Raw genomic sequence first — 21,691 nt, 5'->3', positions numbered from 1 at the left:
GATAGCCCCTGCGCATGAGCCTGAAGAATCATTCTGAACCCAAAAATCGGCAAAATTCAGAGAAATGAAAACAGGATAGTGTTTGGAAAAAAACCTCGCATTCGATACCGAAATCGATAGCTGAATCGAATGCGAGGTTTTTTTCCAAACACTATCCTGCTTTCATTTCTCTGAATTTTGCCGATTTTAAGGTTTAGAATGATTCTTTAGGCTCATGCGCAGGGGCTATCGTCCTTTTCTTTACTGAAAATTCAAAATCTGCCGAGATTTTTGACCTAAAAGATGCGATATATCGCATGCCAGTTCGACCACTTCTTTTGAGCTTGACGAATCACCTCAACTCTGGGTATAAAGGGACTCTTTCTACTACTATACTGCAGGTACTCTAATCAAAGACAAAGATCGTCTAGTACATTGCGATGCGACTCTGTTGTACTCTATGGTGATTGCAGCATGTTATGTTTTTGTGTTTTTGTATTCAAAATTGACACCCATCTGTGAATGTTTATTGTGTTTATCAAGTCGGAGTCGGATCGAGATCGAGGAATAGAGTTAAAGCAAAAGCATGTTGAGGTCTCCGATAAAATAGCTGTGCATGTTTGTAATGATCCATAGCCAGTGGAAATTTCATAGTGTTTGAATTCACACTTGCTAAGGCTTGACATTCTTGCTTAGACTTGCACCAACTGCTAACCTGCCATTAAAATATCCGTCCATTTCTTTAGTTTTCTCCAATCATCTGCGGAATCTCTAGATGTATGACAATGTTGGTATGCAGTGGTCTTCGCTTTGCCTCTGATTCCTTGGCAACGCCCCTAAAGGCCAGATACTATTCTTACAATACCTTAGGTGAGTTCAAAAAGAATCTATTCTGTTCTGGTCATCATTCATTTCCTAATGCTCTGAGTTTTGGAGGTAAGCATGTTGATTTCCTCTTAAATGAAAGGCTGTGGACATCAATTAATCGTTTGTCGCTCTATTATGGAACCACAAGCCAAATCTTTGGGGGGCACTATTTCTGATGAATAATTGCATCGTAACAGGATGATCTTACCAGATTCGGATTTAGGTTTTTGCCGCCTGGTGTTGGATAAATGTTGACCAACCCCCCCCCCCCCCTCCTTGAATGTACATGGCGTAATATCTGACAGTAACACCCAATATGCATGTAGTATAAGTTTCTGAGACATGACAAAAGCGTAATCTGGCTATGTGATAGGGAGAAAAATGTGCATTTTTCCAGTGAAGTGTTGCAAATAAATATTTTAGAGTCTCGTTACACCCAGAGTTAAGACAACTCGATTATCAGCTGACTGGTAGCCGGCCTTGGCTGGCCATCATGGAGGCCGAAACGAGTGCACCCAAGCAAACGATAATGAGGGATAAGGATCAGGAATCCTGCGATGTCTGTCATCCAAAATAACAACATCAACAAAATTGATCAATTACAAAGAAAATAAGATTGGTTTATGAATAATTGCTTACTCTATTTTCATTTTGGACCGATGGTAATAACAATTTAATCTTGATAAACCACAATTAGGTGATATTTTCATATTTTTGTCCACATTCGAGTCACCGCCATCTTGGTGCACTCGTTTGTGACTCCATGAGTGAGAACCAATCAGAATTGGATTTTTTTTAGGCCACTTTCAGCCCAACCAAAAGTGAGTTGTCGTAACTCTGGGTATAAAGGGACTCTAAAATTTTTTAGGAGGGGAAATGATTCTTCAAGGAATGAGGATCATTGACGTATAATACAATCTAGACCGCGCATTAGGAAATCTCGACAAGACTAGAGTCCCTTCAGGCGAGACGATAGGCAACCCAGCAACCGCAGTAAGTGTACCGACCGAGACAATGGAAATGCCAGTCTTATCAGTGCCGTTGCCTGATACGGATACACTTAGCTCGTATATCCGGCGGTATCAACTTGGCTGAAGGCGCGTCTTTACCCCCCTAGCTGTCTTACCTTCCCCGCCTAAAGTCGGGCCCAATGCGCGGTCTAGATTGTATTATACGTCAATGATGAGGATTCATGACACAAAATTGGTAGGCCGTGTCCACACGAGCGTTGTTCGAGGAACTTATTCGACGAACTGCTCAGTTCCCGGAACTTGTTCCTTGAAAGGAGGGATGCTGTAGAGTACCCATATTGAGAGAGTATGGCCACTGGGGTTACCACATCTGATTGGCTCAGCCATCTTAGGCTGAATGGAGCCCTTAGGATCCAAAAATGGCAGACGCCATAAATACATGTAATGCAAAATGACTCAAAATGTAGTTTTCTTTGCTTACCGTAACGAGAAATTTACTCAAATGCACTCTGGCAACTTCATTACATATTTCTAAGGCTAATCGTTCGCAATTTTTGAGAAAAATTATTTTAGATGTAGTAAGGTTGGCAGCAAGTGCGGTTGGTGATAACCGTCAAAAGTTGGCAATGATCCCCCTCTCATCAACAAAAACCAAAACAAAGCACCGCCATTTTTGGGTCCTAAGCCTCTCCATGGGGCCCAGTGGCCATACTCTCTCAATATAGGTACTCTAGGATGCTGTCCAAACGAGTGCGCCCAAACTGGAACCGGAACTTCAACAAAACTATACAATTTTTGCAAAATAATAGATTATTAGGGCTACCAAAGTAACAAAAGTAAATGTCAAGACATGAAAAGGACGTAAAAAACAAAAACAAACAAATTCGCATCAAAAGAAACATATGTAGAAGCTCAGAGTACAGGGGAAGTTCCGGGCCTAGGAGGAATAAGTTTTCAGCTCAGCTAAAACTTGTTCCAGGAACAAGTTCCTCAAAATAAGTTCTGCGAACCCTGCTCGTGTGGACAAGGCCGTACAAACTAAACTGTAAACGTGAAGTAATAAGTGAAACATGGTCAAAAATCAATTGAAATGCCTATGCCCTAGTGTAAATTCATGTGTCTCCATTGCAGTATATCAGAAATTCCACTTCTATTTTATTTTTTCAAAGAGAGACAAGTCATCTTTGTAGCTTGAGATTCATACGGAATAATCTGCTCACGGAGTAAAAATATCAAGAGAATTTGAAAGGAGCTACGTTTACTAATTTTCCTAAGAATAAATTGAGTATGACAGGAAGCGTGGGAAGTCGCAAACAGAAATACAAGGTTTTGCACCTTGGCCATCCATGTGCTAATTTTGTTGAAAAATGTATGGATTAATCTCGATGAATTGAGGCAGAAAAGGATGTGTCCCATTAAGGGGGGATTTTTGGCCCAAAAGGTTTGAGGGTCTAAGCATACCTACTAGCAACCTTTTAGTTTAGACCTCGAAACACGAACGTTTTCTGAACGCGGACGTTTTCTAAACGCGCACGCTTTCGAAACGCGGACGTTTCTTAAACGTGCACGTTTTCTAAACGCGAAAGTTTCTTAAAGTGTAACTAAATAAATAAAAAATAAAAATTTTTGATTCATCAAACTGAACATTGCAATATCCAATCCCAATTGCTCATCCCAGAACACAAGGTCCGATACACACCACCGCCACGCCACTACAAAATTGAAATTCCCGAATCAGACCCTACTCTCCGGTACCCGATACTAGACCCAGCCTGGAGGAGACGGTCTATCGATGCTGAAAATGTTACAAGTCCGAAATCTCGAAAACAAAAAGTCGTATCAAAATTCGGTCCGTACAGTTTTCCGATCTTCTATAGTGTAAAAGAATCGCATCGGTCCGGGGCGGATCGGAGGAGGGTAATTTTCCGAAAATATTTTCCAGCGCTCCCGAATCAGACCCAACTCTCCGATCTCCGAAACCAGACCCATCCTGGAGAAAAAAGTCTTTCGATACCGAAAATTTTACAAGTCCGAAAATCCGAATTTTTTGCACAATCTGACAACAATGTAACGAAAAAATATTTAATTTCTTACGCCATCTGGCAACACTGTAAGATTCTATGTTGCAAAATTTCACCAATATTCAAATCATTTATTTATGTGCACCGCTTAGCAACGCTGTTGCATAACCGCCATCTTGAAGGGGTAACATGCACCATTGCATAGCCCGTAGATTGAAGGGGCTACATGCAATACATTCACTTTTTTTACAGCGTTGCCGTATTGTAAAATACCTACCATACAACACTGTAATTTAATTCGTATTATTCTGCACTATTTGGCTAAAACTTTTTGCGCTCAAGTCGCCATTTCTACCCTACTGCTTTGGCACGCACACTACCTCCTCTATGATGTCCTAAAACTTCAGTTGCCCGTCAGTGATGTCAGATTCAGTGGACATAATAGCATTGTTCACAAGTCTCTCCTGCCTTTGAGATGTCCTCAAATAACCGTGCACTCGCCCCATAGTGGATGAAAGATCGTTCATGTAATTTCTCATGTAGAGGGCAAATTTGCCGCCTTGAAGGTGCCCATGATTTTCAGAAAGAAGTGAGAGGACTCATCCGGAGATTAAATAAATTTGAAGTTGGAGTCAGTACCAGGCTGCTTCCGCCGCCGCACCGGTTGACCCAACTTCGGTCTTCTCTGAATCCTTCCAACAGCTTTTCTCTCATTTTTTTCTTACTCTCACTCTCTCTCCCCACTCTTTTTCTGTTTAAAAGAAAAAAAAAAGAAGAAAAAACCGAAATTTGCATCGGTCAGTACAATGGCACCATTTTCACTTTCCTAAAACGCAGCTCTGGATCCTCTATCAGTTTACTCTGTATAAACCGTAGATTTGAAGCTAATCATCAAAACTCCGAATTTTATTATTTTAGAGGTTTAAAGCACAAGTGTTTATTTGCAATGCCTAGGACGTATGAAATAATTGGTCTCCCTTTAAGACGTCTCAGCACTTGAACTTATTGCAGGGGTGATATGAATGCAAGTTATCAACATGGTTCTGGTCATGGAGTCATCAAGAATGGTCCCACAACTGAAGGCCTTGTCTCCACGGGACGTTTTCATGGAATTTGTCCCAAGTTTGAATGGCAGGAATGAAACTTCTGGGATTTTTCCCAGTTATCGTCTCCATGGGACGAAGATTATTTTGTCTAAACAAACATGAACAATGGAACAAACAAATATCGCACAATTCAATTACACTTCTTCTTCTTCTCTCTGGGTCCTAGGGGTAAAAGGACCATACTTGGTACTGGGAAAAATATTGATTAACTCAATATTTTCCCAACTTCGTAAGTGGGATTTTTCCCCAAAACAAATCTCGTGAAACGGCCCGTGGAGACAAGGCCGTAGAGAGGTCCCACAACCTGGGGTAGAGGCATGTTTCAGTTGCCTTTAAGTGCTGTCATGCAAGAGTGCACGCACAGTCGGTCCACTTACACGATAATCTCTCACACTTTGAAGAGTGTCCCGCAATGTTTCTAGGAACTCCTCTGTTTGCAGCACTTGCATTTCCTGGGAAACATTGTCCCCCATACTTACAGGATGAGCAAACCAATAAAATTTTTACCATGACATTTTTTTCCTTTGCAGACGCCACTTTAGTAATCACCAAAAAGCACAAGAAAGTGACTTTAATCGGACTGAATAGACCTGAAAAGAAGAATGCTGTAAATATTCAGCTACTTAACGAACTAGAAACGGCACTAACGAAGTTTGAAAATGATGCCTCATCATATGTTGGTGTTTTATATGGAGAAGGAGGCAACTTCTGCTCAGGTTATGATCTCGAGCAATTAGCGTCTGAAGAACAATCCAAAATCCTTCTATCCAGTGTGAGAATCAATTTTTGCCACTAATTTTTTGAGCAAACGGAATTTATTTTATTTTATTTGCCCTAAGCGGTAGAACTCCAATTTTGGGTGGAACGTTCTTTTCAATCTCTATTCTTAAACGCAAAATTCTGAATGGCAGCTGAGGTGGCAGCCAAAATTGTTGTAGAATCAAAAGTTGGGTGAAAAATTCTGCCGCACTTGTAGGAGTACCCTTCGTTCATAATTGTGACCAATCATGGGCGCTTAAAAAAACCCTTGCAATTAGAGGCTATTCATGAATTTCATCATATATATTTCAGAATTTTAGGCCCTCCTATTTCCCTCTCTTCACCTAGGAACAACATAGAGAAAAAAAAGGAGGTGTTTGCATTTCGGGCATCTTGGAATTTTTCATAGAGTATCTATAGCTTTGATGACGTCATTGGGTACAGCGACGTTTTTATCCTGTCGATTTTCTTGGAAATGGTGTAATTTAAGGGAAAAAGTCATTCTACAAAAAGTGCTTGAAATTATTTAAAGAGTTGATTTAAGTAAAAAAATCGGATATTATGGTCCGTTTTTACAGCGTCAACATAACCCTCAACGAGCGCCTTGTTTACATTGATGACGTAGGTGGGTACAAATCCTCAAGATGCAAACACCTCCTTTTTAGTCGTGCGGCGAAGCCGTATAGACTCTAGGTTTCGCCGGAGGCTAAAAAGTGTCCACACTTTTAGGCTAAGTCCAAGAGGAGAATTTTCGAGGAACCAAGTAACATATGAGGTATTGATATCGGTCCATTTTGGCCCAATGGAGATGTTACATGTGCGAGGAATTTGCAATTTAACTGTTGATTCTTGTATAAAAGTTCGCGAGGAACACAATGGTGCCACTGGTTTTCTCTGAAATCATCTCCCAAGCTCAAAAAAAGCTCTCAAGTTGAGGCCAAAATGGAGGGGATATCCCACCTTACCCTGAGAGTCCACGTCTACATGAAGACAAACTCTCCATGCAAAGATAGGGAGCAAATACATTAGCAGGGTTGCCGTGTTTTCAGTTTTGGAGTCCCCAGATAAATTGGTAGCCGTGTCAATGTATTAGCTCCCTATCTTTGCATGGAGAGTTGGTCTTGATCTAGACTTGGACTCTCAGGGTAGGGTGGGATATTCCCTCCATTTTGGCCTCAACTTGAGTGCTTTTTTTTGAGCTTGGGAGATGATTTCAGAGAAAACCAGTGGCACCATCGTGTTTCTCGTGACCTTTTACCCAAGATTCAACAGTCAAATCGCAAATTCCTCACACATGCAACATCTCCATTATGCCAAGTGGAATTTCTGATCATTTAGCCATGGTTTGGTAGCGTTTAGCAATCAACTGTGACCATAATGTAAAGAACCCACACAGGTGCCTTTCGGCGGAATGTCGCCCTATGGCATTCTTTATCATCAAGTCACTGTTGAACATTTACTGTTAAGAAGCGTTTAGCAACCAAGTATAGCCAAAATTTCCAGAACTCATACCTCAGATGTTCAAAGAGTGTTAACATGTGTCGCCAAATGGAATTTCTGATCATTTAGCCATGGTTTGGTAGCGTTTAGCAATCAACTGTGACCGTAACGTAAAGAACCCACACAGGTGCCTTTCGGCGGAATGTCGCCCTATGGCATTCTTTATCATCAAGTCACTGTTGAACATTTACTGTTAAGTAGCGTTTAGCAACCAAGTATAGCCAAAATTTCCAGAACTCATGATGTTCAAAGAGTGTTAACATGTGTCGCCAAATGGAATTTCTGATCATTTAGCCATGGTTTGGTAGCGTTTAGCAATCAACTGTGACCGTAATGTAAAGAACCCACACAGGTGCCTTTCGGCGGAATGTCGCCCTATGGCATTCTTTATCATCAAGTCACTGTTGAACATTTACTGTTAAGTAGCGTTTAGCAACCAAGTATAGCCAAAATTTCCAGAACTCATACCTCAGATGTTCAAAGAGTGTTAACATGTGTCGCCAAATGGAATTTCTGATCATTTAGCCATGGTTTGGTAGCGTTTAGCAATCAACTGTGACCGTAATGTAAAGAACCCACACAGGTGCCTTTCGGCGGAATGTCGCCCTATGGCATTCTTTATCATCAAGTCACTGTTGAACATTTACTGTTAAGTAGCGTTTAGCAACCAAGTATAGCCAAAATTTCCAGAACTCATACCTCAGATGTTCAAAGAGTGTTAACATGTGTCGCCAAATGGAATTTCTGATCATTTAGCCATGGTTTGGTAGCGTTTAGCAATCAACTGTGACCGTAATGTAAAGAACCCACACAGGTGCCTTTCGGCGGAATGTCGCCCTATGGCATTCTTTATCATCAAGTCACTGTTGAACATTTACTGTTAAGTAGCGTTTAGCAACCAAGTATAGCCAAAATTTCCAGAACTCATACCTCAGATGTTCAAAGAGTGTTAACATGTGTCGCCAAATGGAATTTCTGATCATTTAGCCATGGTTTGGTAGCGTTTAGCAATCAACTGTGACCGTAATGTAAAGAACCCACACAGGTGCCTTTCGGCGGAATGTCGCCCTATGGCATTCTTTATCATCGAGTCACAGTTTAATAGCGTAAATAAGCAACCAACGGTGGCCAAAATGTCAAGACTCCAAACTGGTGCTTTTTGGCTGAATTTCGCCCAATAGGATCTTTGATGATTTATCAGTAATGGTTGATGTTTATGTTGAATAATTATTACTGTCTGAAAGTGAATCCTGTGGGAGAATATTATAGGGTTGGTTCAAACAAGTTTTAGAATTTTTTTCCTTAGCGCTAATGGACCCTAAGGGACAACTTCAATTCATCGAACTAAAAGTTTTCAATGTTCATAACCATTTTTTAACTGTCAGAACTCTCTAGACCACATTATATTCATGATGAATTTAAAGAATATCGCTGTCAAAAGTTGAGTTCTCCTTCAATTTAGCACTTTTTGTCATTACCTTAAAGACCATACGGAAAGTGCTAAATCTACGGAAAACTCAACTTTTCACAGCGATATTCTTCAAATTTATCATGAATATAATGTGGTCTAGTGAGTTCTGACATTTAAAAATGGGTATGAACATTTAAGGCTTTATTTTCCTTGAATTTAAGTGGTTTTTCAGGGTCTACAGTAAGAAAAAAAAGTCTAAAACACGTTAAAAGTTACTTGAACCTACCCTATAATGTTGAGCTATGACTTCAACTTTCATGAACCCTTACTTGTGCCTTTCAGCTTGATTTCGTTAAATGGAATTATTTATGATTGAAGTCGTGGTTGAGTTTACTATGCTGATAAAATATCATTGGAAACTTTAGGTTTCACCATCATAGTCTTCTAAAAATAACCATCAGCATTACTGCACCAACCAAAATCTAGCCCAAAAAAAAAATAATTCGGCTGAAAAAGTGGGAGAAGTTGGGATGTGCAGTCTCAAAATAAAAATACCTAGCTGTGATTGGACATAGCTTTGCTTTCATTGAGACTTTCAAATTTTATGAATAAAAAACAGTAAGCGTTTAGCAAAAACAGTTAGTTTTGTCCTTACCCGTAGACCATACAAAAAGAGCTAAATTGAAGGAGAACTTAGCTTTTGACAGCGATGCTCTTCAAATTTTTCATATACCTATACAATGTGTTCTAGTGAGTTTGGATGGTAACAAATGGTCAGGAACATTTAAAGCTTTATTTTCCATGAATGTAAGTTGTCGTTCAGGATAGATTCTGACGACTAGATCCTTACTAGAGTAAGGAAAGAAAGTCTAAAATTGTTAAAAGTCACAGTAAAACGCGAAAAAAGAAAAAATTCGGAAAAGGAAGTCAAATTTACATAATTATTAAATTAACATAAAAATTTCGTAAAAAGTATTGGAAATTACGAACAAATGTATTTACGTAAAAACTGTATTAAAAAGAAAGTTAATTTTAATTAAGAAAAATAATCTTGGTAAATCAATTTCTCACGTAAATTTGACTCAAAATTCATTTAAAAAACAGGGCTGGATTTACCTACTTGCCGCCCATGGGCCGGATTTACCTACTTGCTGCCTATGGGCCACCTGTATTTTGCCGCCCCCTTCTCATTCGTTTCGAAACATCAATAAAAAACAACTTAATCGGCCCGAAACAGTAACAGAGAAACAACTTAAAACGGGACTAAGGCCGCAAATAATAAAAAGAAACACATAAAATATAATAAGAAACCCGGGACGTTTCGCAGGGATCACACCCGCATTTTCAACCGGCAAAACAAGAAAAATTAAAAGAAAGGACACTATGCCCCTCACTACTAGCAAAAGTTCGCACGGAACTTTGCGCGAAAGTTAAGTTCCGTAAACCTATCTATGTGTGAACAAGGCCTTCCATTTGTAAGAAATGAAGGTACATAAAAATTATGCAAGAACAAACATAAGTGTGGTTTAATAATTTTAACTTCCGCTGACGCGCCGCGCTGACCGCACTGTGTTTGGCACAATGCGTGAAGTATTCGTACAGTCTTGTAGGCGTTATGCGTATCACGCCGACCGCCGCACAGTGGATTGAGTCAATTAGAGGGGTTGGACATGAAATTTTTGACAAAAACTGCAAATGTTGATGTTTATTTCGTCACATTTTAAAGTTCAAGGGGTGATACTGGAAGAAAATATCACGAGAAAACCAGTGGAACAGCTTGCAGAACATTAGGTTCTTGTATAAACGGAGTTCTGAGCGTTTTAAGTTCCCAAATTTTTTCCGACCTCTCTCATTGACTCGATTCACCGTGCGCCGCGCTGAGGGCTTCTCCTTTTTATCTCAAGTCCCCATCATCACTGCTGCACCGCTCCATGCCAAATTGCGTGTTTAGTTTCTCTCTTAACTCGACTAATTAAAAGTGCTGTCTCTTGTGTCACCGAAAGACGCTTTCTCGTTTGTAATTTTTTTTTTCTGAATCCGATTTTTTTTAAACCTACATTTTAAAAAAATGCAAAATTTGCCGCCCCCTGCGTTAAGAAATGAGAGATGCTGTTCTTTATTACCCAATGCATCTGACGAGTTTTTCAATTCAAAAAGGAACGTATGACACTCCACAAATAAATCACGTTTGAAGTGCAAACCGGAAAAAACACGATTTGTCAAAAGTATTCATTAAGTATTGCACTTTCCACAGAAGCATGTTGCACAAAAATGTCACTGTAACGACTTCCGGATATGGTTGCGACCAACTTAAGGCTCAAAATTTTGATTTGTTCGCTCCCTAAAAAAAATGGTCCATCTCTGTAACTGTGCTCACCGAAACTGACATAGAGGCCGGGCCGGGCCGGCCAGGGTCACAGGCCGTCCGTGGTCCCGGGGGGGGGGGGGGGGGGGGAAGGACATTGTTCAGGGTTGAAATCCCTCCTCTTATTTAATTGTTTTTTTAAATAAACCTATGCTAGGACACTATCCCTGAATAACAAACAGACCAATTTGGCTGCAATGCACCGAGCCCTGCACGTGTGAACTTGAGTCATTCGTTTTTACGACTTTTCCGAGGGTCGGTGGCCGCTAGCCTAGCGGGACCGCTGTGAGGCTCGGCCGCGATTGCAGCCTTGGGCCCCCCTTTGAGACCCGCTCGAATGAGGCTCAATAATTTGGGTTCGGGCTTCGGGTGCGATTATTCTATCGTCTAGCGACTGGCCACTACGCGGCCCAACCCCTCGAAGACGCTCCGCGCCACCTGACTATCGATATTTTAGACCAAAATATTGTATCGATATTTCAACGTTTATTTATCGTCCGTATCGATACATTTATCTCCAGAAATATCGAATCGATTTTTCTTTTTTTCTTCTGCTGAGTTGTGTATTTTACACCTCGGAAAATCGGAAATTATGGTCAATTTTTCATAGTTCGAATTTCGGATTTCGCTGGCCAGGTTGTACAGACCTACGTCACAGGGTAAACAAACCTCAAGATGCAAATACCTCCTTTTTTTTCTCTATGTAGGTATAGGACTTTTCGCGTGGCTGCTCGACGGTTTGTTAATCTGTGGAGGTTAAGCTACATTCACGCGTCGCAAGCAACCTGGCGCGTCTGCTTCTTGCTACTGCGAGCGCGCCTTCATTTCCTCCCGCACGCAACAAGGACAACCGCGATGATAAAGAATTCCATTCGGCGAAATCGAGCCGAGAGCAGGCACCACGAGTATATACATATGGGTTATTTTAGTGATGGGTGGGATTTTATTTAAAATTCCTATGAATCCTAGGTTTAGTATTTACTGTAGTAAACAATTATCAATTATTCCATCACTTCTTCGGATTATTTATTTTTAATCAATCTATATTCATGTGAAGTGTAGCTCATCTGCATTTTTCTTTCCCTGGAACCTAAATGTATATTATGAATTTGAATCCATCAGAAACTAAGTCAGTCAAAATCAAATTTAACTACATACGAAGTGAAAACGATTTGTACTTCGCAAATCAAAGTGATAGTTAAAGCAACCAAACTGTGTCAGAAATGTTCCCAAATTACTGGGTAAGGCTTTTATCAGCTCATCATCTGATCCAATAATTTTAATTTTGGCATTTCATTCGGCATGTCGCCGCACGACTTCTATGATACTCAAAGTCTCACATATATAATTTGAAAGGGGGGGTCTGGGGGGGCGGCGCCCCCTCAGCAGGTAGCTTTTGCTACTTGTTTTTCTCTATGTAGGAACAATACTCAACACGAAGTCATGATCCCAAAATATGATTGCACTTAGCACACACAGTACGATACTTGAATTCAAGGAATTCGACCCATTTTGTGAGCAATTAGCTGCTATCTTGAAGTTGGAGTACGCAGTGAAGAGATACGCTGTTTGGTGCAACACTAGTAACAACCATTAAGGAAGGCAACTGCAGATTCGTTTCGGCCTTGTTGGGCCAATCTTCAGTGCAACCTAGCCTCTCGAATTTTCTGCGGCAAGCTCGGAGAGGTCATGAAAACCAGCCCGAGACTTGGGCAGGCAGTTGCTGGCGGCAAGTAAACTTGCGCTATCTAGTGAGCGATTATCCAAACAGCTTCGCATATGCCTTGGCAAGGCGGTTTTACACTAACAGATAGCGGTGAACGCACGGGTCATAAGACGGTATGTTGGAGTTTTTTAGCCAACGTGCGTTAAATTTAGCATAAAGCTTGTATCTCACTACAGAAGGAAAAAGTTCACGTACAAGCACAATTTTCCTTCGAAGAGATACGCTGTTTGGTGCAACACTAGTAACAACCATTTAGGAAGCATTACCAAGCAACCATTCAAAAACTCCAACATACCGTCTTACGACCCGTGCGTTCACCGCAATCTGTTAATGTAAAACCGCCTTGCCGAGGCATATGCAGAGCTGTTTGGATAATCGCTCACCAGATGGCGCAAGTTTACTTGCCGCCAGCAACTGCCTGCCCAAGTCTAGAGCTGGTTTTCACGACCTCTCCGAGCTTGGCGCAGAAAATTCAAGAGGCTACGTTGCACTGAAGATTGGCACAACAAGGCCGAAATGCGTCTGCAGTTGCCTTCCTGAGTGGTCGTTACGAGTGCTGCACCAAACAGCGTATCTCTTTGAGGAAAAATTGTGCTTGTGTGTGAGCTTTTTTCCTCTGTAGTGCAATATCAGCTTTATGCTGAATTTAACGGACGTTGGCTATAAAACTCCAACATACTGTCTGACAACCCACGCGCTCATCGCAATCAGTTTGTGAGAAGTACGTCTGACGAGTATTAGACTCAACAATATGCCTAACTTCAAGAACTTGCCCCCTTGTTCTGGTCTCTTTGTCTGAAAACCTCCTCAATCGCAATCGCTCTTGGGCTAGTCATAGCAAGTGGTTATCTAGATTATCCTGATAAGTTATAGACTCAAATCTTAAACAAAATGTAATAGAAACAACTAACAGCAAAATTAATAAAATAACAAGGAATGAAAAATCATTGAAAAATGTTATATGTTCCGTACTAAACCTAACACTATTTTGAAACCTTAGTTGGTCCTATCAGTTTCATTTGTTTCATGGTTGCTTTCAAGAAAAGTTACATTTTTTCCAGAGTCTAATCAAGCGGTATGTAAAAAAACCCCTGGTTGCTGCACTTAGTGGTTATGGTGTAGGATTTGGTTTTGAGTTGGCTCTTTGGTGTGACTTCAGACTCATGGAAGATACGGCTTTAATTGGTTTCTACGGTCGTAGATTTGGTAAGTGCACCTGTTATTCAGGTCATATTATTTCAAATACATACAGGGTTATCCAAAAGTCACCTATCACACCTGTAACTTTTTTCCTAATTGAGATAGAAGTTTGAAACTTTGGTAATGTTCCTCGGCTTAAGGTAGCAACTTTTTGGTCCCCCCAAAATTTTGGGGAGCGGCCCCCCTTAGGGGGGCCGGGGGCTAACTTTTTTTTTTCAAATGGCAACCCCCCTTTTGTGATGCCTCATTCGAAAGATAATAAAAAAAGAAAATTTTTGGCGCAAACCGCAGGTCAAAATGTTGATTTTTGACAAAATGTCGGTCGGTTAAAGTTAAAAATGGCGGAAATTTGGCATCTCCGTTTTTAATCGGCGGATTGGTCTGAAACTCAGTATCCTCAAGTTTTTCGGGGCGAGAAAAACGATTCTGGCGTTCGTTTTCTAGAAATGTCAGTCCTTTTCAAAATGGCGGCGGTTAAAATGGCGGCTTAGAGCGGGAAGTGGATATTTAGGCTGCTTATCGTCGGATTTGTATGAGACATGGTATCGGGGGGTATTTCGGCACGAGAAGAACGAATATTTCATTGGATTTTTGAAATTTTTAAAAACTTTAAAATGGCGGCGAAAAAATGACGGAAAATCCATATCAAAGCTGTTTACCGATGGATTTGCACAAAAGTCAATATTCTGGTGGTTTTTGGCTCGAAAAAAATTAATCTTTCATTAGATTCTTGAAACATTGAATATCGTCGTAATGGTGGCGGAAAAATAACGGAAAATCCGCATCCACCATCGCCATCCACATTTTTGCCGCCATTTTAAAGTTTTTAAAAATTTCAAAAATCCAATGAAATATTCGTTCTTCTCGTGCCGAAATACCCCCGATACCATGTCTCATACAAATCCGACGATAAGCAGCCTAAATATCCACTTCCCGCTCTAAGCCGCCATTTTAACCGCCGCCATTTTGAAAAGGACTGACATTTCTAGAAAACGAACGCCAGAATCGTTTTTCTCGCCCCGAAAAACTTGAGGATTCTGAGTTTCAGACCAATCCGCCGATTAAAAACGGAGATGCCAAATTTCCGCCATTTTTAACTTTGACCGACCGACATTTTGTCAAAAATCAACATTTTGACCTGCGATTTGCGCCAAAAATTTTCTTTTTTTATTATCTTTCGAATGAGGCATCACAAAAGGGGGGTTGCCATTTGAAAAAAAAAAGTCAGCCCCCGGCCCCCTTAAGGGGGGCCGCTCCCCAAAATTTTGGGGGGACCAAAAAGTTGCTACCTTAAGCCGAGGAACATTACCAAAGTTTCAAACTTCTATCTCAATTAGGAAAAAAGTTACAGGGGTGGTAGGTGACTTTTGGATAACCCTGTATAAAAGAACCACTAGTCCAGGCAATAAGGATTGACAAGGATTGACTTAGGTGAAATCAGGTTATAATTGATTCCTATGTAATTTTTTACGCTAAATCTGAATTTTTGGTTTCCCTACAAATTATTCTTGTGCTAACTCCGGAAAAGAGGAAAAACCGCGAAAAATCACGTTTTTCCGCGGTTTTCCCGAGATATCTCTTTTCCAGCGCGATATATCGAGAAAATAATTAATTCCACAAAATTAAAGCTGATAAAATTTCCTATAAATATGAACCGAACGTTCTTTTCATAGGTTCATTAGGGAGAGTGCTGAAACCGTTGAAAACTCTAGGAACTCGTAAAATCGCGATTTTCCACGGTTTTTCGCCATTTTGGTAAAATAGAATTGTTCTTTCGCAAAATTTCAGGGTAGTAATACCTTCAAAATTAATACTAATTACTTTTTAGACCAAAGTGATGCCGATTTTTCCTTTTTAGGTCTAGTGGGTGTCAAGTGAAAAGCTCGAAAATCGCGATTTTCCGGCATATTTTCGTATCATTTCCGTTCTTGTACATAGAACTCATTTAAAGTGACTTCAAAATTCAATCTTATAAAATTGTCAACATACATACGTATACTTCGCTCCTTTGGTGCACTCTGGCGCTTTGTGACATCCAAACGCCACGTGTGCACATCTACCGAAAGGTGTGTGGACAACAAACGACGTAATAAAATAGTGCAATTTTCAACATACTTAAATGATGTTGAGAGTTCCTTGCATAGGTAAGGAAATAACGGATATGAGTGGGTCGAAAGCGTAAATAATGGAAAAAGTTGACATTCAAAGAATGCATGAATACAATTTCTAGAATGATTTTCTGAGATTTCTGGCAAAATTTCATAACATATCCATTCTTGTGCCAAAAACTTGGCTAATAGAGACTTCGAAATTTAATTTTATACAATTTTCAACTCATATGACGTAAAAAGCTTTTAGTATGTGGGTCAAAAAGTGCTGCGTCTAGATAAGTTAGTAGCTCAAAAAATGCAACAAATTGTGATTTTCCACTTTTTATCATCATTTAAACATACTTAAATGATGTTGAGAGTTCCTTGCATAGGTAAGGAAATAACGGATTTGAGTGGGTCGAAAGGGTAAATAATGCAAAAAGTTGATATTCAAAGAATGTATTGATACAATTTATCAATTATGCAAAAACAAGTAGTTAATATGTTAAATGTCAAGAAGTAAAATTCAGACGCATGGTCCGGTACACTGCTGGCTGAATATCCTGAGGATCTGAAATAATAATGAAAAGCACAGATATAATGGTATAATCTAACATATTTTCTATCGGTGAAAGAGCTATTAAGATATAAAATTGGGTCTTATTTTAACATGGCAAGAGGAACGTAAGTGTTGAATTGGTATAGGTGTTATCGGTGTTTTTTTTTCTTTCTTTTCTGCTGTCTGAAAATGTTAACTTGTGCCTACCATATTATAAAGAGCGACGCCAAAAACGACCGTTTTTTGGCACAATTTGGACCAGCGGGTATCATTCTAAAACTGGGCCCAAACGATACCTTATAATACCCTAAGACTCTGGTTAAAATTTTAGCGTGAGTATACGCACGATTTTTGAGAAATGAGGGGCAAAGTTGCCAAAACGCCATCATTCTGGACAGCATTTCCACAGCAAAAAGACGGAAAAAATGGACGAAAAAGTTACACCTTTGATGGGTTTGGGGTGCGCCAAAGGAGCGAAGTATACGTATGTATGTTGACAATTTTATAAGATTGAATTTTGAAGTCACTTTAAATGAGTTCTATGTACAAGAACGGAAATGATACGAAAATATGCCGGAAAATCGCGATTTTCGAGCTTTTCACTTGACACCCACTAGACCTAAAAAGGAAAAATCGGCATCACTTTGGTCTAAAAAGTAATTAGTATTAATTTTGAAGGTATTACTACCCTGAAATTTTGCGAAAGAACAATTCTATTTTACCAAAATGGCGAAAAAACCGTGGAAAATCGCGATTTTACGAGTTTCTAGAGCTTTCAACGGTTTCAGCACTCTCCCTAATGAACCTATGAAAAGAACGTTCGGTTCATATTTATAGGAAATTTTATCAGCTTTAATTTTGTGGAATTAATTATTTTCTCGATATATCGCGCTGGAAAAGAGATATCTCGGGAAAACCGCGGAAAAACGTGATTTTTCGCGGTTTTTCCTCTTTTCCGGAGTTAGCACAAGAATAATTTGTAGGGAGACCAAAAATTCAGATTTAGCGTAAAAAATTACATAGGAATCAATTATAACCTGATTTCACCTAAGTTTTGCAAGGTCCCCTCTCCTATTCTATCCTCTGTTGCCTGGACTAAATCTGTTTTCCCTATTTCCTTGTGAAATCAGTTATTCCCACTAACACATTGATCACCACTTAAATGTTAATGATTGGCCAAAAGCATTTGTACTGATGCTGAGGTAATCAATATGACTAATCATTGTAAATAAAGTAATATAGTGGATGATCTTAACTTCTCACCTGTCGTAAGTCAGTCACAGAGTTGATACCTAATTAATTCATAATAAGTGTCATGTAACAGCAATAGGCAGGTAAGATGAGGTGGAAGTTTTGGAAGATAAAAATGTGAAAATTTTTAAGACTTTCAAATTTCATGCAGCAGGAGGAAAAACACAATTCATTTTTCATTTGAAAATATATCTGTGAGAATGGATATGATACTAAAATTTTAATAAGATACATAAAATTCTAATACTTGTCTAGAGCACTGTATCAAACATAGCAGTGTACTGTACCAAAACACAGAGAAAGATAACAACGTTCAATAATACCGAAATTGAATAAATTAATTGATAAATTATGCATGCACTCAGGTACTTCAAGACTATTGGTTCAACGAGCATTAAACCCACTCACACTTTTTGCGTAGTGTGGTGCTATCATTTTATATCTTCTCTTGTTCTTTATTTTTTACCAAAAATATGTTTAGTCTTCTAAATGTCTCTAGGTATTCCTGTTTCAAAGTGGAGTCTAAGAAGGTTACAGTGTGCGGTGGGTATAACAAGAAGCATGGATTTATTACTGACAGGTCGTGGTATCCAGGCCCTGGAGGCTCACAAGTATGGTCTTCTCGTTGATACAACTCAATGTGGAACTGGTTAGTACAATGGAATGTAGCATCTGAGCTACTTTATAGAGGCAGATATGGGTCCTAGTTTCAGCCCAGAAGCCATAATTCAAAAGGAAAAAAATAAATAAATCAGGTTGCATCCTCCAGAATTAGAAAGTTCAGAAGATTTCATAAGGGTTAAGACACGATGGTTAAATAGAGCAAGGTCACATTCTTTTTGGTTCTGGGTAGCTTTATTTACAGTTAAGGCTATAGTAAATGTTTTTGGCTCCAAATGGACCACTAGACAAGGTACGAATTAAAGGATTCTGATACATGTTTCTGAATCAAAATTTCACGCAGAACACGATTCGTGCAACTAAAATGACCGAAACCAACTCTTAACGAAGATATTAACGTTTTTATTTCACATTGGTCGCCAGGAATTTGAACTGCCCGCTCACAAGAAACTCAAAGCTCTACGTGAGTCAAATCGCGCACTACAACGGTTTCAGCAATCTTCTCAATCGAGCAATGTTCATTTTCCACCATGTGTTGTTCAAACTATGAGCAATTTGCTACAGCTGAGCCAAAACGTCAAGATTTAGGTTGCCAGATTTTTATATCGCAGAGAATGTCATGATAAACGTTTAGCGCGCGATGTGAATCACGTAGAGCATTGAGTTTTTCATGAGCGGGTGGTTTGAATTCACGAATCAAAATTATCGAATATCTTCGTAAGGAGTTGATTTTGGTCATTTTCGTTGTGCGCATCGTGTTCTACGTGAAATTTTGGTTAAGTAGCATGTATCAGAATGCTGAAATTCGTACCTTGTCTAGTGGTCCATTGTCAATTTTTTCCCAGTGAATAGGGAGCACAAGACCACTGTTGTTAGTGCAAAGCGAGGGAGCAATCGTGAGATTCACAGCCTTCATTTTTTCGACCTGTAGCAGGAGGAACTTCTGTTGATGGTCCAAGAGCTAGCTACACTTTTGGCACCAACAAAGGGTTATATGCTAACTAGCAGAAAGCCCGTGACTGAAGTCACAGGTATAGATGCTTCACCAAAAATTATTAATAATTATTAATGATGTTACCAAATGCACAAAGTGCCTGAACTACGGACACAGAACTGACTACTAAGGCAATTTAGTTTGCAAAAGTAAAACAAAATGCCCTAGATGTACTGAATACCATGCAGGGCATGACATTTGTACAAATCAAATTAAATGCTTCCATTGCTCCAACAACCGTATGACATTCAACAACTCCTGCCTTGAACGAGGTAAAAAAAACGTAATAAAACAAATTATGGCTGAAAACAACATTAACTACAAAAAAGCTAAAGAAATAGCTGAAAAAAGAAATGAAGAAACCCTTAAATTGAAACTTAACGATAGGATCTTAGTCCAGTCATTCTAGCCAAAAAAAGGGCCTAACCTCGTACAAATTAGCACAAACTTCTCTTGTGTTTTAAAGCGCTCCAAAACATGTCTAGAGCCCCCCAAAAAAAGTTTACCATTAGCCCCCCTCGGGAACACAGTCAAAATTGCGTATAACAAAACTAGGGGGCTACGCCCCCTGGCCGCTACGCGGCCCAACCCCCTGAAGGCGCTCCGCGCCATCAATGGGCCGCTTCGCGGCCCTATTTTTACCCTCCTATCGGTGTTAGTTTTATTTTTCCCCCAAAAAATTACGATATGAGGTATACTTTAATTTTAAACATTACTTAAAATTACTTTAAAATTAAAAGGACGCGTTTTGGAATGACTGCTTGATGAAATATTGCAGTAAAACAGTGCACAGTGATAGTCACACAGGTAATCATTAAGACTTCGTGGGTCGGGGATCGAACCCACACCGAGTTCAAAATGGACGCATTCGACGTCTTAGACGACTCGACCACCGCTCGACGTGTGGACACTGGCGCGAATCTTGTGTAGATAAGTGTAGAGCTGATGCGCAGGCTACACAGCTACTGCGCAACCTCCTCGACCACTGCGCATCCTCCCGCGCATAGCGGTAGCAGTACCAGAGCATTCTGTAAACTCACTCACTTTTATAACGTGATTTTAAAAAAACCTGGGTCCTTTTTCCAAAATCTGATTACAGCGGGCTCATCTAGGGCCTGTTACCTGTCGATTTACGCAAAAATCATGGATATCGGCCCGGTAGAACGCTCAAACGAACTATGACAAAAAGTATAAATTTACATTGTTTAAATGGGAGAATTCGCAACTTTACCACGTAATATAAAAAAACCTGGGCCATATTTTGAAAATCCGAAAAAAGTTGGCTTCTCTAGAGACAATTGCTCGTCGATTGCCGCAAAAATCATAAAAATCGGCCTGGTAGAACGCTGGAACTAAGCGTCACCAGTTTCGCAAAATTAGGAGGTCTTGGAGCTTATAGTATAGATGGCGGCCGTCTGAAATTACGTATAAATTGATTCTTGACTTCGTCAGCGTTTTCCTGATTTTGCGTAATTCTAGTGCATCCAGTGAAAAAAATCATTCTTGTCGTTTTTTAGGGGATACAATTTTGATTACAAATGTATATTAGTTTTTTTAATTTCGACTTGTTGGTGCCGAGCTACGAGGTCTGACACCGAAAAAAAGGCTAGAATTTTCTTGAAATTTCAAGTTTGGTTTGTAACTTTTTAAATACAGCTTCGGCAGAATTTTTTCTCTCAAAACTGTTGACACCAATGGAAAGAGTATGAAATTTTCTTTTCAAAACACATATTACATCAAAATTTAACTGAAGGTATAAGACCATTATAGGGCCTTTATGGAATGGTGTCAAATTTGACATTTTTTACTTTGTGTAAATTTTGGCTTGAATTTCGATTAGTGTGACCCTTTTTCACGAATATTCGACTATTTTTGAAATAAATTTTGCTATTAATTTAGTCGTGTTACATAGTAAGGGGAGAAGCACCTTAGAGGGATGGTCGACGGGGGGGGGGGGGAGGGGCATACCTGATCCGTTTACTGTTTGGCCTATCGCAGCTAAAGATCCTAGGAAAAAAACTGTAAAACACCTAGTTGTCGGCAGATTTTCATGAAATTTAGTGTACCCCGGTATATCGATCTAGGAAATTCGAATTTGACGTTACTTTCAGTCTGAATCAAAATTCAAGATGGCGGAAATAATTTGTTAGATACCTGTTTATCGACTGATTTGCGTGAAACTTGGTATAACCCCGTATTTAGCCCCAGAGAATTTGAATTTGATGTCGAATTTAACCGGAATTGAAATCGAAGGTGGTGGCCATAATTTTT

The 21,691-nt window shown here is 39.7% G+C and overlaps 1 protein-coding gene across 5 annotated transcripts in view; it reads left to right on the top strand.

Annotated features, from left to right (window-relative positions):
• Positions 1-424: 424 nt before the first annotated feature.
• The window catches only part of LOC109041557 (probable enoyl-CoA hydratase echA8), a 36,296-nt gene continuing 15,029 nt past the window's right edge, over positions 425-21,691 (top strand). For 2 of the 5 annotated variants that reach the window (XM_072300671.1, XM_072300673.1), the window contains exons 1-4: positions 425-915; positions 5,475-5,716; positions 13,767-13,911; positions 18,305-18,454. In XM_072300671.1, coding sequence (XP_072156772.1) covers positions 759-915; positions 5,475-5,716; positions 13,767-13,911; positions 18,305-18,454 — 694 coding nt within the window. In that variant the 5' untranslated portion in view covers positions 425-758. The remainder of the gene's footprint in view (positions 916-5,474; positions 5,717-13,766; positions 13,912-18,304; positions 18,455-21,691) is intronic. The other 3 variants (XM_072300663.1, XM_072300665.1, XM_072300667.1) reach the window with 3 other exon arrangements.

The sequence above is a fragment of the Bemisia tabaci genome, chromosome 1 (genome assembly GCF_918797505.1).
Source record: "Bemisia tabaci chromosome 1, PGI_BMITA_v3".
Lineage (NCBI taxonomy): Eukaryota > Metazoa > Arthropoda > Insecta > Hemiptera > Aleyrodidae > Bemisia > Bemisia tabaci.
The sequence above is the reverse complement of the archived record's forward strand: the minus strand, read 5'-3'. Positions and strand labels throughout refer to the sequence as shown.